This window comes from Dendrobates tinctorius, unplaced genomic scaffold (assembly GCF_039654945.1).
Source record: "Dendrobates tinctorius isolate UK_male_01 unplaced genomic scaffold, ASM3965494v1 ptg000145l, whole genome shotgun sequence".
Lineage (NCBI taxonomy): Eukaryota > Metazoa > Chordata > Amphibia > Anura > Dendrobatidae > Dendrobates > Dendrobates tinctorius.
The window spans coordinates 9,980,074-9,994,812 of NW_027361812.1; the positions used below are offsets into that span (position 1 = coordinate 9,980,074).

Consider the following 14,739-nt stretch of genomic DNA (forward strand, 5'->3'; position numbering starts at 1 on the left):
GTTTATTTTTGTTAATGTTGATTATGGGTTACAACCAATGAAAACCCAAAAGTCATTATCTCAGTAAATTAGAATAATTAATGAAAAACACCTGCAAAGGCTTCCTAAGCATTTAAAAAGGTCCCTTAGTCTGTTTCAGTAGGATCCACAATCATGGGGTAGACTGCTGACTTGACAGATGTCCAGAAGGCAGTCACTGACACACTCCACAAGGAGGGCAAGCCACAAAAGGTCATTGCTAAAGAAGCCGGCTGACAGTGCTGTATCCAAGCATATTAATGGAAAGTTGAGTGGAAGTAAAAAGTGTGGTAGTAATAGGTGCACAAGCAACCGGGTTAACTGCAGCCTTGAAAGGATTAAGAAAATGCCATTCAAAAATTTGTGAGAGAATCACAAGGAGTGGACTGCTGCTGGAGTCGTTGGCTGCCCACTCGCTGTCTCCATCTGTGCTGACTACTTTGGTGGAGGAGGAGCCTCTGGCCATTTCCTCCACCAATCAGCGTGTGAAACAGCTGACACAATGTCATTTCATCTCGTCAGCTGTGTACTGCAGAGAGTCAGCGCACCGGAGGCAGGGAGAGATGCAGAGCGCTGGGGAATGGGACCGAGGTGAGTGTGTTCTTTCCTTTTGTTTTTTTCATGTGTATGGGATGTTTGGGTGGGCATGAGGAGGCCATGGGGGTGACTTGCAGCACGTGGGGAGGCTATGGAGCTGACTTGCAGCATGTGGGGAGACTATGGGGGTGACTTGCAGCACATGTGGAAGGCTATGGGGGTTACTTGCAGCACGTGGGTAGGCTATGAGGGCCTCATTTTGTGTATAGGGAGTCTGTGTGGAGCTCTTGCCGCATATGGGGGAGGCTGGGTGGGGCTCATGCCGCATATGAGGGAGGCTGGGTGGGGCTCATGCCGCATATGGGGCAGGCTGTGTTTTATGGCTCTTACAGTATATAAGGGGCTGTGGGGGGCTTATACGATATATAGGGGGTATGTCGGCATACTTAATTCTGCTCAATATTAATATTAAAATTAACAATAATTATATATCATTATTAATATTGATCCAAATTAATTTCAGCCCATTGGTTTGGCCCTCCACAACAGCCATGGCCCCTCTGGAAAATTAATTGCCCACCCACTACTGTAAGCCATAATCATCAACATTACCTGAAATAAACACGTGAAATAGATCACTCTGTGTGTAATGACTATAATGAGTTTCGCTTTTTGTATGAAGAACTGGAATAATTTAACTTTTTGATATTTTAATTTTGTGAAAGCACTTGTAACTATTGTGTATAGCGTACATGGTATGCATGAGCTGGTTTTTGTATTTTGACTTATTTTTTATTTTAATTTTAGTGGCGAAAGACCTGTGTCAGATAGGCAGCAGCCTAGGACTGGGGAAAGAGGAGGTATTCAGGCCTTTCTATGCCATATTCATTACTTGTGTTCAGTGTAAATGTAGGAGAAAGAGAAAACTCACACTTATTATATTACAGCAGACGAGAACAAAGAGGATGGTTTGGCGCAAGCATTGAAGACCAGCGAACGTACCATAGGAGAACGTAGTAAAACATCAGACATGTGAGTGTGGGGCGTCTTGTTCTGTCAGGGGGTGGGTTATTTGTAAGAATAATCTAGAAAGAATGAAAGATTAAAAATTGGGGACAAACGTGGAGAGTGGATAACCACTCAGTGTTAACATTAAACACAGAAGACTGCCAGATGAGTGATAGCCCTGCTGACGTATGACCGCGTCGGAGTGGTTGCTGCCATTCAGCCACAATTTCTTGAATGAGTTGCAGCACTGTACACAGCTGTACAACTGGTGAATATTGCTTTCACCTCATTACAAGGGTATAGTCATTTGAGCAGCACTTCCCCTCGTTTTGCTAACATTGGGGGTCCCTATCTAAGCACAGGCTTACATTTTTTTCATTCAGAGGGGAAAACATGAAGTATATTGCAATAGCAGCAAAGTGAGTGAGACTTTACTAAATGGATGAGTCTTTGTCATCTCCCTCACTGTAGCGTCACTCCCAATAGTAATTTTTACAGATCTTGGGGATCTGTTGGCTCTCCCAATATTTTATTTAATGTCATTTCCCCCTATAGTAATTCTGTGCGTTTCCCTTAAAGGGAATTTGTCACCTCAATTTGGCGCAGTATGCAAATGAGTTGTGTCCGGTCCGATGGGCGGTGTTTTGGTTCCTTCCTTCCCTCCACCCCTCCTTGGCCGCTGTACGCAATCTTTCTAGGAATTTCCGTAGTTGTCGTCCAGATTACGCACGCTTTGCCCAACTGCGGGCAAAGACTAAAATCATTAGTGGGCAGGCGCCGGTGAACTATGTCCCGGAAGTATTTCGCTGCCATTTCTGTGTTCTGGGACATAGTTCACCGGCGCCTGCGCACTAATGATTTTTGTCTTTTCCCGCAGTTGGGCAAAGCAAACTGTGCACACGCAATTGGATATTGCAATGCGCACACGCGTTATCTGGACGACAACTATGGAAATTCCCAGAAAGATTGCATACAGTGGCCAAGGAGGGATGGAGGGAAGGAAGGAACCAAAACACCGCCCATTGGACCGGACACAAATCATTTACATACCGCACCAAATTGAGGTGACAGATTCCCGTTAAAGGGAACCTGTCACCCCCCCAGGCGTTAAGTAAAAGAGCCACCTTGTGCAGCACTAATGCTGCATTCTGTCAAGGTGGCTCTGTTACTTAGCTTCCGTTCCACCGCAGAAATAATCGTTTTTAAAATTGTTCAAAAATACCTGAATTTTGACAGGGGGGCAGGTCTTTCCCCCTCTGACAGACGCCTCGCATCCATCAGTCATTTCGTATTTGGCGCCGCCTCCTCAGTATTCTTTTGAAATGCTGGCTCCTGCACTGTACTATAGTTTCGTGGGCATGCGCGGTTAGCGCTGCCCGACGTGCCCGTGCTTTCAGATCACATCCCGACCTTCATATCGCGCGGCCAGAGATCCCGCCCCGCAGTCGCTTATGATTTATTCACACTGCGGGGCTGGGAATCTCGGGCATGCGCAGTACTTATCTGCGGCTCTCATGCCCAAGATTACCAGCCCCTCAGTGTGAATAATTCATAAGCGACTGCGGGGCGGGATCTCTGGCCGCGCGATATGAAGGCCGGGATGTGATCTGAGAGCACGGACACGTTAGACAGCGCTAACTGCGCATGCCCGCGAAACTATGGTACAGTGCAGGCGCCAGCATTTCAAAAGAAAACTGAGGAGGCGGTGCCAAAAACGAAATGACTGATGAATGCGAGGCGTCTGTCAGAGGGGGAAAGACCTGACCCCCTGTCAAATTTCAGGTATTTTTGAACAATTTTAAAAACGATTATTTCTGCGGTGGAACAGAAGCTAAGTAACAGAGCCACATTGACAGAATGCAGCATTAGTGATGCACAAGGTAGCTCTTTTACTTAAAAACGCCTGGGGTGGGGTGACAGGTTCCCTTTAACGCCACATTTTGCCGTTCCTCCTGTTATTCCTCTTGGAAGTTTATGAATAAGTTGACTTGTGGGTATTATCATTCTCCTATTGTCCGCACTGATTTGGACAATGCCAGCATAGAGACACACTCAACTGCCTATGTATATAGAGCGTTCCAGGAGGAATAACTGAGGAACAGCCCAACACAGATGTAGGAAAAGAGGCGCCACAATCACTTCATTGGTATAACATACAAACGCAGACCTTTTGCGGGAGCTGCCCGGTCCTCCAAATGTTCTTTAGTGCTTTTATCTGTACATGGATGACTTATCTTTTTTTTTTTTTTGTATATTCCAGGTATGAAAATGATCCGGATTCAAAGCAAAAAGAACAGGTAGCTCGAAGATGATCATATTATTATTCATGGTGCTTGTCAGCTGCACTGCTTCATGTGGATATATGAACGCACAAATTAGAAATATTGCCATATCTGTAATTAATAGGACCCCAATAATACTTGGCTATGCCTTCTCATACTAATTAGTGGTACTTCAGTTGCTGACCCCCTCATTGATAATGGCTATAAAGGGGCAATAGCGCTGCTTTGGGCCTTACACTGTAAAGGTCCAATTTGACTTTTAAAGGTATTTCATAACCCTCCCAAGAGATAGTGGGAAGACACATTGGGCTGTGAATCTGTTCATTAACCAGTGTCTGCAGCCAGTCATCTGCGCTGCTGCTAGTAAATGTTACGTCCTGTAACCTGCATTGTTTGCACAGAAGAGGACCCTAAGGCATCAGACGGGCTGCAAACAGATGAAGTTTTCCACTCTTTAAGCAACTAAAGTTGGATGCTTTATAGCTTACTTCCCTCCATGTGTCATTTGTGAATGACATAATTTAGATGTCTGCAGCAATATAGTAAAGTAAAGAAGTATGAGCTGCATATCTCTACAGTAAGTGGCAGCGCATACAGTCAGTGCTTCATGGCCAGTAGGAAGCACTTGATATCAAACTGGGTGAGGTCTCGCTCTCATCACCCCCACCTATCAGCCTTACTGGAAGGCCGCAAAGTTCTGTTCAGCACTTCACCCCTTGTATGGTTCATCAGTAACAGGACCGTTATGTTCTGTATCAGCATTGCTTTAAAGGGAACCTGTCACGTGAAAAAATCGCTATCAACCGGTAGATATGGGGTGTTAATTTGCAAGTTAATAGCATGCTGAGCCTTCCCACACTTTAAGCCCCGCTGCTGGGAGGTAATGAACATTGTTCTTCCCAGCTTTGTTTCAGTCAGAGGGTTGGTGCCAGCACAAAGTCTTCGCACAGTGTATAGAGAGCAGCACTGTAACTGTGCTTCCATCCCTGACTGACAGTCTGGTCTAATGCTGAGCTGCTGTCAGTCAGGGCTGGAGGCTCGGTTGCCACCGCTGCTTACTATACACAGGGGTTACTGTACCGGCACCGCCTTTGTGACAAACAGGAACGCTGCCGGTGAGAGTAAAGTTGATTTCTCTATCGCTTCATTGGGGGACACAGAGACCATGGGTGTATGCTGCTGACGCTATGTACAAAAAAAGGTTAGCAGCTCCTCCGCAGTATACACCCCACCAACCGGCACTAATTTCCCCAGTTTAGCTTAGTGTCAGTAGGAGGTGGACACGGGTCTTTCTTTGACGCATATCTACCTCCGGGTGCGTCGTTTTTCTTTCAAGTTTTCCGGAGGGATACAGAGTGAATAGTCACATCTGTAGTCCCACAAAGAGACTGAGTACGGCGTGTACTGCCACCCCGTATCCTCATAGCTCTCTACAGCAGGACCAGGAGCTCCAAACACGGACACGTGTCAGCGACCCAGATGGTCCTCTTCCCCCGTCTCCCACCCCCTCGCCTACCAGAGCCTGTCGGTTGGACGAGGCGCGGACACTCTTCTACAAGAATCACAGCACACGCTGGATGATGAAGGTACCTTTATTCTCACAGGTTTACCAGAAGACTGATCAGGCAGGGTAAGTATGAGGCCCCGAGTCCATTCTCCTCAGCAGCTTCAGGCACGGATTCTTCGGGAGCATTCGCAGCGGCAGTGCTGCGAAGCCTCCCGGCGGCCGCCGCATTTAATTCAGGCCCTTACTTCGTTTTGGGCCTGTTCTGCAGCGGCTTCGCCCCAACTTGCATTCTTATGCGGGCTTCTCACCCACCCGGCCACAGCGATCCTCGGAAGCGGTCGCCGCGGCAGTGCTGCATGGCCTCCGCGCCGTCCCCCGCTGACAGGCGGCCGCCACGTTTAATCCAGGCCCCGGCTTCATTTGGGCCTTGTCCTGTGTCGCGGCCACACCCTCCCTGGCTTCTCTCCCGCCCGCTTTAAGTCCGCCCATCACCTCTCATTTTAGGCGTCCCTGAGGCGGCGCTGTCTCCACCCACCCCCAGTCTGGCTATTTTCAGAGGGCGGCACCATCTTTAGCATCGGCGGTTAGCCCCTCCAATCCTCTTCCTCGATCTCTGCAGGAAAGTGCGCGCTTCCTGCTCTGTTCTTCTCAGGCTGCTGCCATTTTCGCAGCCTGTCAGCCGGACGCTGTCCTCTCTGCCGTGCCCCCTGCAAGCCCAGACGAGCCGTGCTTCTTTAATTGCTGGAAGCCGCGACAGGACACCGGACCGTGAGTAGCTCTGCAACTGCAGACTGACACCATCCTCTGCCTCCTGACCCCAACCTTTCGACACTGCTTCAGTGACTTTCCGTAATTATGTCTAAGTCTGACCGCTCTCGTCCTCCTCCTTCCTCTTGCACCTTAGTCAAGTACTTTGCGTGCTCTTCTTGCAATCGCAAACTTCCCTCAGGTCAGTCCACTCCCCTCTGCCTAGACTGCAGCAATCCAATTGAGCCCGCCATTCAGGAGCCCCCTAATGTTCCACGTGAGAGTGAACCCCCCCCATTCCCGGCTGGGCTTCCTCTCTGTCGCAATCAGTGGCAGCTCTCACCAGGGTCTCTCAGTCTCTAGTGGCCGTGCTTGATAAGTTGCCCCTGGATACTTCTGCAGGGTCCAGCAGGTCACGAGAGGTTCCATCTGAATCGGTAGGCATGAGCTGCAAAAGACCCAGGCAGGATCCCCGGACGGATTTCTCCCCGCGCTCCATCTCAACACATAGTCCCCAGCAGTCTCCTTCCCGTCCTTCCTCACCTGAGTCAGGCGAAGCGTTCTCGGATGCGCCATCCGAAGAGATTCTAGAGCTGGATTTGGACCATGCCGCTGACATGAAGGTTACGGTACAGGACCTCTTTGCAGCAATTAACCATACTTTCAAGATCACAGACTCCCATGCGAAACCCTCAGATCAGGAGGTTTCGTTCAGAAAGGCAGAAGCACCTTCCAGAGTCTTCGCTCCTCACTCTGAGTTTAAGCTCCTTACCAGGGAAAGAGAAAATCCGACCAGACGCTTTCAAAGAGGGAAGCGTCTCGGCATGCTGTATCCATTTTCTCAAGAGCTCACCGACAACTGGTCAGCTTCCCCCTCTGTAGAGGCTCCTGTGTCCAGACTATCTAACAACACGGTCCTTCCGATTTCACGACAGGATCATGGAATCCTTGGCAAAGTCAGCATTCGAAGCGGCGGCAACGGTGCCAAGCCCAACCTTTGCTTCCACTTGGGTAGCCAAGGCCATTGCTACTTGGGCGGAAGATCTACGCCAGGGCATTCTTGATGGAGCCCAGGCAGAGAGACTGGCCGAGCTGGCCAATCAGATCTCCCATGCAGGGGAATATTTGGTCTCTGCCTCCTTAGACGCCGCGTCTTGCACAGCTCAAGCGTCCAGCAACGTAGTTGCAATCCGGCATACTATTTGGCTCAAGGCTTGGCAGGCGGATTTGTCATCAAAAAAGTCCCTTACCAATCTGCCATTTCAGGGAGCGTGTCTTTTCGGTTCCCAGCTGGACCAGATTATTAAAGACGCCACTGGGGGCATAAGCTCTCTTCCTCAGTCCAAGGCGTCAGTTTCGGCCATTCCGCCGCGTCACTACGGCGGAAACTTTGTTCAACCAACAAAGGCCGCAAGCGCGCCAGGATAGGAAGAAAGTTTCCTTTAGGCCTACTCCCTCCTGGCGATCTTACTCCTCCCAGGGCAGATCCTCCAGGTCCAGAACCGGACGATCCACATCGGTATAACTATCAGCAAAGTTCCGGGGCGCATCCCCAACTGGGTGGGCGACTTCATTTTTTCTGAGACGACTGGCTTGCCTCGGTGGAAGACACTTGGGTCAGGGAAGTTGTATCCTCGGGATACAAGATAGAGTTTGTCTCTCGGCCACGAGATCACTTCGAGTATCGACCCCAAAAAGACCCCGCCTTGGTTCCAGGCTTCTTTGCATCCATCGCCTCTTCTCAGTTCCGGGTTGATTGTGCCCGTTCCCGAAACACAACGATTCACAGGGTTTTTTCTCAAACCTGTTTGTAGTGCCGAAAAAAGGCGGCGCGGTTCGGCTCATTCTGGACCTCAAACTGCTGAACAAGAGAGTCCGCCTGCGACACTTCCGGATGGAGTCCCATCGTTCAGTAATCGCTTCCATGGAAGCGCAGGAATTCATGTTCTCAATAGATATTCAAGATGCCTATCTGCATGTCCCCATCTTTCACGGGTATCAGAATTTCCTGCGTTTAGCGATTCATCAGGACCACTACCAGTTTGTCGCCCTGCCATTCGGTCTCGCCACCGCACCCAGAGTGTTAACAAAGATCATGGCGGCGGTGATGGCCGTGTTGAGGATCAGAGGTCTCGTACTCTTCCCGTACCTCGACGACATTCTAATCAAAGCTCCATCTTTTCACCAGACTCTCCAAAGCCTTACCATCGTACTCGACACCCTGTCCAGTTTCGGGTGGCTCGTAAACAAAAGAAAGTCATGCCTCGTTCCGACCCAACGTCTTGTGTTTCTGGGCTTACTGTTCGACACCCGTCGATCAAGGGTCTTTCTTCCGGAAGAGAAAATGGTCTTCCTGCGGCGAGATGTACGATCGCTGCAGAGTCCAAAGCCTCCATCCTTCCGGTCAGCCATGAAGGTCTTGGAAAAGATGGTGGCGACGACCGAAGCAATTCCCTTTGCTCAATTCCACACGAGACCGCTTCAACAGGCCATCCTGTCTCAGTGGAACAGGTCCGTTCTCTCCCTGGATTGTCCAATTCGCCTCTTGTCCCGGGTCAAACAGTCCCACAATTGGTGGCTGACGTCACCTCTCATTTCCCTGGGCCAGTCATTCCTTCCGATTCACTGGCAGATTGTGACAACGGGCGCCAGCCTTCTCGGCTGGGGTGCAGTGTTTCGCAATCACTGTTCAGGGTCTGTGGTCGACTCAAGAGACAACTGTGCCGATCAACGTCCTCGATTCGGTCCATTTATCTGTCATTCACTGGGAAAGGCTTCTCAGGTCTGCCGGTCCGGATTCAGACAGACAATGCCACAGCGGTGGCATATGTCAACCACCAAGGGTGGACACGGAGCTCCTCGGCTCTAGCGGAAGTGTCCAAGATTCTTCACTGGGCAGAGGTATCGGTCCCAGCGATATCCGCAGTGGACATTCACGGCGTGGACAACTGGGCTGCCGATTTTCTCAGCCGCGAGGTCCTCGCGGCGGGAGAGTGGTCCTTACATCCGAACGTCTTCCATCAGCTTTGCCGTCGTTGGGGGACTCAGGATGTGGATCTGCTGGTGTCTCGCCTGAATAGGAAGGTCCCACAGTTCGTATCCAGGGCCGAAATCCTCTCGCAGTGGGCGCCGATGCTCTGACATTCCCTGGTCTCAGTTCAAGCTCCCCTATCTTTTCCCCCACCTTCCTCTTCTTCCCAAGCTGTTGAAGAAAATCAAGGCAGAAGGGGTACCAGTCATCCTCATCACTCCGGATTGGCCCAGAAGGGCTTGGTTCGCGGACATCGTCAACCTTCTCGCAGACGCCCCCTGGAACCTTCCAGACAGAGCAGATCTCCTGTCTCAGGGTCCAATCTGCCACCCCAATTCTCTGCCGCTCAATTTAACGGCGTGGCTGTTGAAACCGCGGTTCTGAAACGGTCAGGTTTTTCGGATCGGGTTATTCACACCATGATCCGGGCTAGAAAGCCATCGTCTTCCAGAATTTACTATCGTACGTGGAAAGCCTTTTTCACTTGGTGCGAGGCCAATGACGTTCCGCCTATGTCCTTATCCTCTCCCTTCTATCCTGGCGTTCCTCCAGGCGGGCTTAGATGCGGGCCTTGCCCTCAGCTCTTTGAATGGTCAGGTCTCGGCGCTTTCCATCCTTTTTCAGAAGACGTTGGCCTCCCGTCCGCAGGTCAAGACCTTTCTTCAGGGAGTGGCTCATACGGCACCCCCGTATCGCCATTCCGTGGATCCATGGGATATCATTCTGGTTCTGGAGGCTCTTCAACGGTCATCCTTTGAACCGCTCAGGGAAGTCTCCCTATCTCTTCTCTCCTGGAAAGTAGCTTTTCATAACTGGCTTAGTGATCGGACCCAAAGAGTGGTCGTAAATGGCTGCACATCCAGTTGGAAGAATGTCTCAAGTGGGGTACCACAGGGCTCTGTCCTGGGCCCTGTATTGTTCAACATCTTTATCAACGATTTAGATGAAGGAATTGAGGGTAAACTGATTAAATTTGCTGATGACACAAAGCTAGGAGGGATAGCTAATACTAGAGAAGAGAGAGAGAGGATTCAAAAAGATTTAAATAAACTGGAGAAGTGGGCAGCAACTAACAGAATGGTTTTTAACAGGGAGAAATGCAAAGTACTACATCTGGGCAATAAAAATGGAAAAAGCATATATAGAATGGGAGGAATAGGGCTAAGTGACAGCACATGTGAAAAAGACTTGGGTATACTAATAGATCACAGACTGAATATGAGTCAACAGTGTGATGCAGCAGCAAAAAAGGCAAATGCAATTCTAGGATGTATTAACAGAAGCATACAGTCTAGATCACGTGAAGTCATTATTTCCCTCTACTCCTCTTTGGTCAGACCTCATCTGGAATATTGTGTCCAGTTTTGGGCACCACATTTTAAAAAAGACATCAACAAACTGGAGCAAGTTCAGAAAAGAGCGACCAGAATGGTGACCGGTCTGCAAACCCTGTCTTATGAGGAAAGGTTGCAGGATTTGGGAATGTTTAGTTTGCAAAAGAGAAGACTGAGAGGAGACTTAATAGCTGTCTACAAATATCTAAAGGGCTGTCACATTGTAGAAGGATCAACTTTATTCTCATTTGCACAAGGAAAGACTAGAAGCAATGGGATGAAACTGAATGGGAGGAGACACAGATTAGATATTAGAAAAAACTTTTTGACAGTTAGAGTGATCAATGAGTGGAACAGGCTGCCACGAGAAGTGGTGAGTTCTCCTTCAATGGAAGTCTTCAAACAGAGGCTGGACAGACATCTGACTGGGATGATTTAGCGAATCCTGCTTTGAGCAGGGGGTTGGACCAGATGGCCCAGGAGGTCCCTTCCAACTCTACGATTCTATGATTCTATGATTTTTTCTGGTGGCCATCACCTCCATCCAGCGCGTGTCGGAATTGGCGGCCTTTTCTTGTCACCCCCCTTTCTTGGTGCTCCATCAGGACAAGGTGGTCCTGCGGCCCCCTGCCTTCCTAAATGAGGACATTGTTCTTCCGTTCTTTTGTCCAGGTCCAATCCATCCTCTGGAGCACTCCTTGAACAAGCTAGACCTGGTCAGGGCAATGAAGGTTTACCTTGCTAGGATGTCTCCCTTGCGGAAGACAGACTCTCTTTTCATCATTCCAGATGGTGCGTGGAAAGGTCAGCCGGCCTCCAAGGCTACCATTGCTCGCTGGATCAGCTCAGCAATTTTGGAGGCCTACCGGGTCAAGCGTCGAGTGCCCGCTCCTGGAATTAGAGCTCTCTACCAGGGCAGTGGGTGCTTCCTGGGCGGTGCGCCACAGAGCTTCCGCGCTGCAGCTCCGCAAAGCGGCAACCTGGTCTTCGATCCACACGTTTGTCAAATTTTACAAGGTCCACACCTACGCTTCGGCGGACGCCAGCCTAGGCAGAAGGATCCTGCAGACGGCGGTGGTGAGTCCTCAGACCTAATGGAAGTTTGCTTCTCCCTCCCCAGGGACTGCTTTTGGACGTCCCATGGTCTCTGTGTCCCCCAATGAAGCGATAGAGAAAACAGGATTTTTGGGTTGCTTTCCGTAAAATCTGTTTCTCGGAGCCTTCATTGAGGGACACAGCACCCTCCCTTGTTCTGTAACTCCTGTTCTTCTGTTTGTTAGTTACAGTTGAGTTGTTCTGTTTTCATTCTGTTTTGTTTCATCTCCTACTGCTTTCTCACTAACTGAGGAAATTAGTGCCGGTTGGTGGGGTGTATACTGCGGAGGAGGAGCTAACCTTTTTTTGTACATAGTGTCAGCCTCCTAGTGGCAGCAGCATACACCCATGGTCTGTGTCCCCCAATGAAGGCTCTGAGAAACAGATTTTACGGTAAGCAACCCAAAAATCCTGTTTTCTTCCCAGCAGCGGGGCTTAAAGTGCTTGCTTCTGGCAGATTCAGAGCACGATTAACCTGCAGATTAACCTCATATCTACAGGTTAAATGTGTTTTCACATGGCCGGATGACTTTACAGTGCATGGGGATGTATCTGGAAAAGGGAGTGCAACACTTGCCTAAACTTTGGAACCTTTCATTCAGCTATTATTGGGGAGACTACTTGTAGTCCTGCCCCCACTTGTCTGAAATTAGTAGGCTATTATATTATTGTCTCCTAAAATTGCAGCAATGCAAAAAAATAAAAATGTCTAGTGTATTTTTCACGTGTGCATAAGTTGCAGTACATTTCATATAAGCTAAGGTGTGAGAAAAGCTTGCTTGAAGAAAGATTTGTGGAAATTCTGCCCCATTCTACAGTTCGTATACCGTGGATTTCTGGTGGCCATCTTTCCCTCAGGTCACATCCCATGTGCAGCATATGCCCATAAACCCACGTGGCTTTTCGTTGTGTTGGCCGATGTCTTGTCTTTTTGTGTTGAGGCTATTAATTCCCTGGAAGTTGGCTACTAGTGAGTCACTGGCAGTATGGAGATTGACTAATAGAGCAATAACGCCAGTCTTTCTTTTTGCAGAAATTCAGCCATGCAAGCAAGTACGCAGCTTTGCAAATGGATGGGGAAGAGGAACCAGAAGAATACGCTGACTAACATGGGGGAGAGTTCTGTGTCCATGGATTCCTTACTCCCTTCTCCTTTAATCTCCCATATGTCCTTTTCCATGACAGTCATTGGCATAAGCCAGCGCAAGACAAGCAACACCCCTTTCGGCTCTGTCCCCCTCAGAAATCGAAATCCAACCTTGACTCCTCAGACAATGATCTTCAGTTAGAAACACAATGAGCTGTTTGTTCTCTTGCATGCTGCTACAGCTTTATACCGTGTGTGCGTGAGGTAGGAGGGGGGCATAATCGCAGTGTGTGGTGTAGGGGAGCGCGACCGCAAATAATGCTTTAATCAGGGAGGGGCCGTAATCAAGAATATCGTAGTGATAAGGCGTGCTGATAATGCAGAGTGCTTCCCGAGCCACCTCTGCCAAGTCGTACCGAGGCTATCATTTTATGCCAGTGAAGCCATTTATTTCCGGGGAGCATTGCTATTTCCGTGTCATATTTAGGTGGCTACTAGAGCTCCTATTTTAAAGTCATTTACCAGCATCCAAAAAGACAACCGCACAGATTTGCTGGAAGAGAAAGAAGACGTGATGCCTTTTTTTTAGCACAGTATGGTCATATGAATTTGATTATATGAAACCCCGCTAGTGGCAGGGATGTCTTCAGATGCATGGTTTGCACTCATAAGAGCAGTTGCCCGAAGCCACTCAGCCTCGGGAGCACCAGAGATATAGGAATAGGGGTCATATATACAAGCGCAAACCTCTACTCCCCCTATACATAGGAGTCTCTCCCCCCCCCGCCCAGGCTTTGTGTGATGCTGTGGATTTCGAGGAAGCTGCTGTAGCAGTGAACGTTCCGTCAGATGGAATTTTTTTTATATATTGTACCTGGAGCCGGCAGTGTTGCATCCGCATATTGCCTTTCACACATTTGGCAAGCCCTGAATTTTGACAGTCCTCTATACCTCCCATTCCCCATTCATCCGGCCTTCCCTAATTTATAACTAATGTGCATCAAGAAGCTGCGTTCCCGACTCACGAGCCAGCTCGAGATAACTTCGTTTAACATTTTACACTTCACAGAGGAGTGTTATCCGAAGGAAATATATAATAAAAACTTGTAATGATTTGTAATCTGCTTTCTGGGAGATGTTTTATTATCATGTAAAGTACCTTACCAGCCCTCTTATTTTTGTTTTCTGTTTATCAGCTCTGTCCCCCTCTCCTCAAATAAACTAATCTTTAAAGTACATCGCCTGCTTTTAACATTTTGTCTGCTGTTTAGTCTTCCCTTTATATGGTTTTAAATCGTTTCAATGTTTAATACTATGTGGAAAGTGTTAATAATGTATGTGCTCTTGGGCCCCATTTACAGATCGGATTAGTATTTTTTTGCATGCGTATTTGATCAGTCTGGTTAGAACACAGATCTATTATAGTCTGTGGAGCTTTTCACATGCACAGTCAGCAAAATGACATGTCTGCGTTTGATCCAGTGGCTTCATGATCTAACAGACAGCACACTGATGCCATCTGTGTGCTGTGCATTAGAAAAGCTTATGAATTTGACGTTCTCTTGTAGCCATTTATCATCAATCCACAAGATATATGCGGCTCCTCAGTAGTTAGCACTGCAGCCTTGCAGTGCTGGGGGTCCTGTGTTCAAATCCCACCAAGGACAACATCTGCAAGGAGTTTATGTTCTCCCCGTGTTTGCGTGGGTTTCCTCCGGGTTCTCCGGTTTCTTCCCACATTCCAAAGACATACAGATAGGGATTCTAGATTGTGAGCCCCATCAGGAACAGTGATGATAATGTCTGTAAAGTGCTGTGGAATTAATGGCGCTATATAAATGAGTATCATTTGCCAAAACAAGGGCTTGTGCCCCCATTCAGTATGATTGCTGCTGGGATCACATATTTTTTTACTCGCTTATATATTGCCATTAATTTCCACAGAGGTTTACAAATATAATCACTGACCTGATCACTGGGATCAAGGATAAGAATGTGCTGATGGATGCCCAAAAACAATTTTGTCTATTTCTACATATGGTTATTGGATCACAATGAGATGTTTCTCGCCTTCCAATTTTATAATCTTGGTT

General features: G+C 48.5%; 1 protein-coding gene across 2 annotated transcripts in view; it reads left to right on the plus strand.

The window, feature by feature from the left end:
- The window catches only part of EIF4B (eukaryotic translation initiation factor 4B), a 72,794-nt gene extending 58,912 nt beyond the window's left edge, over positions 1-13,882 (plus strand). Inside the window, exons 12-15 of one of the 2 annotated variants that reach the window (XM_073546166.1) lie at positions 1,363-1,415; positions 1,503-1,587; positions 3,824-3,860; positions 12,593-13,882. In XM_073546166.1, coding sequence (XP_073402267.1) covers positions 1,363-1,415; positions 1,503-1,587; positions 3,824-3,860; positions 12,593-12,667 — 250 coding nt within the window. In that variant the 3' untranslated portion in view covers positions 12,668-13,882. The remainder of the gene's footprint in view (positions 1-1,362; positions 1,416-1,502; positions 1,588-3,823; positions 3,861-12,592) is intronic. The other variant, XM_073546167.1, reaches the window with a different exon arrangement.
- The last annotated feature ends 857 nt before the right edge of the window (positions 13,883-14,739 follow it).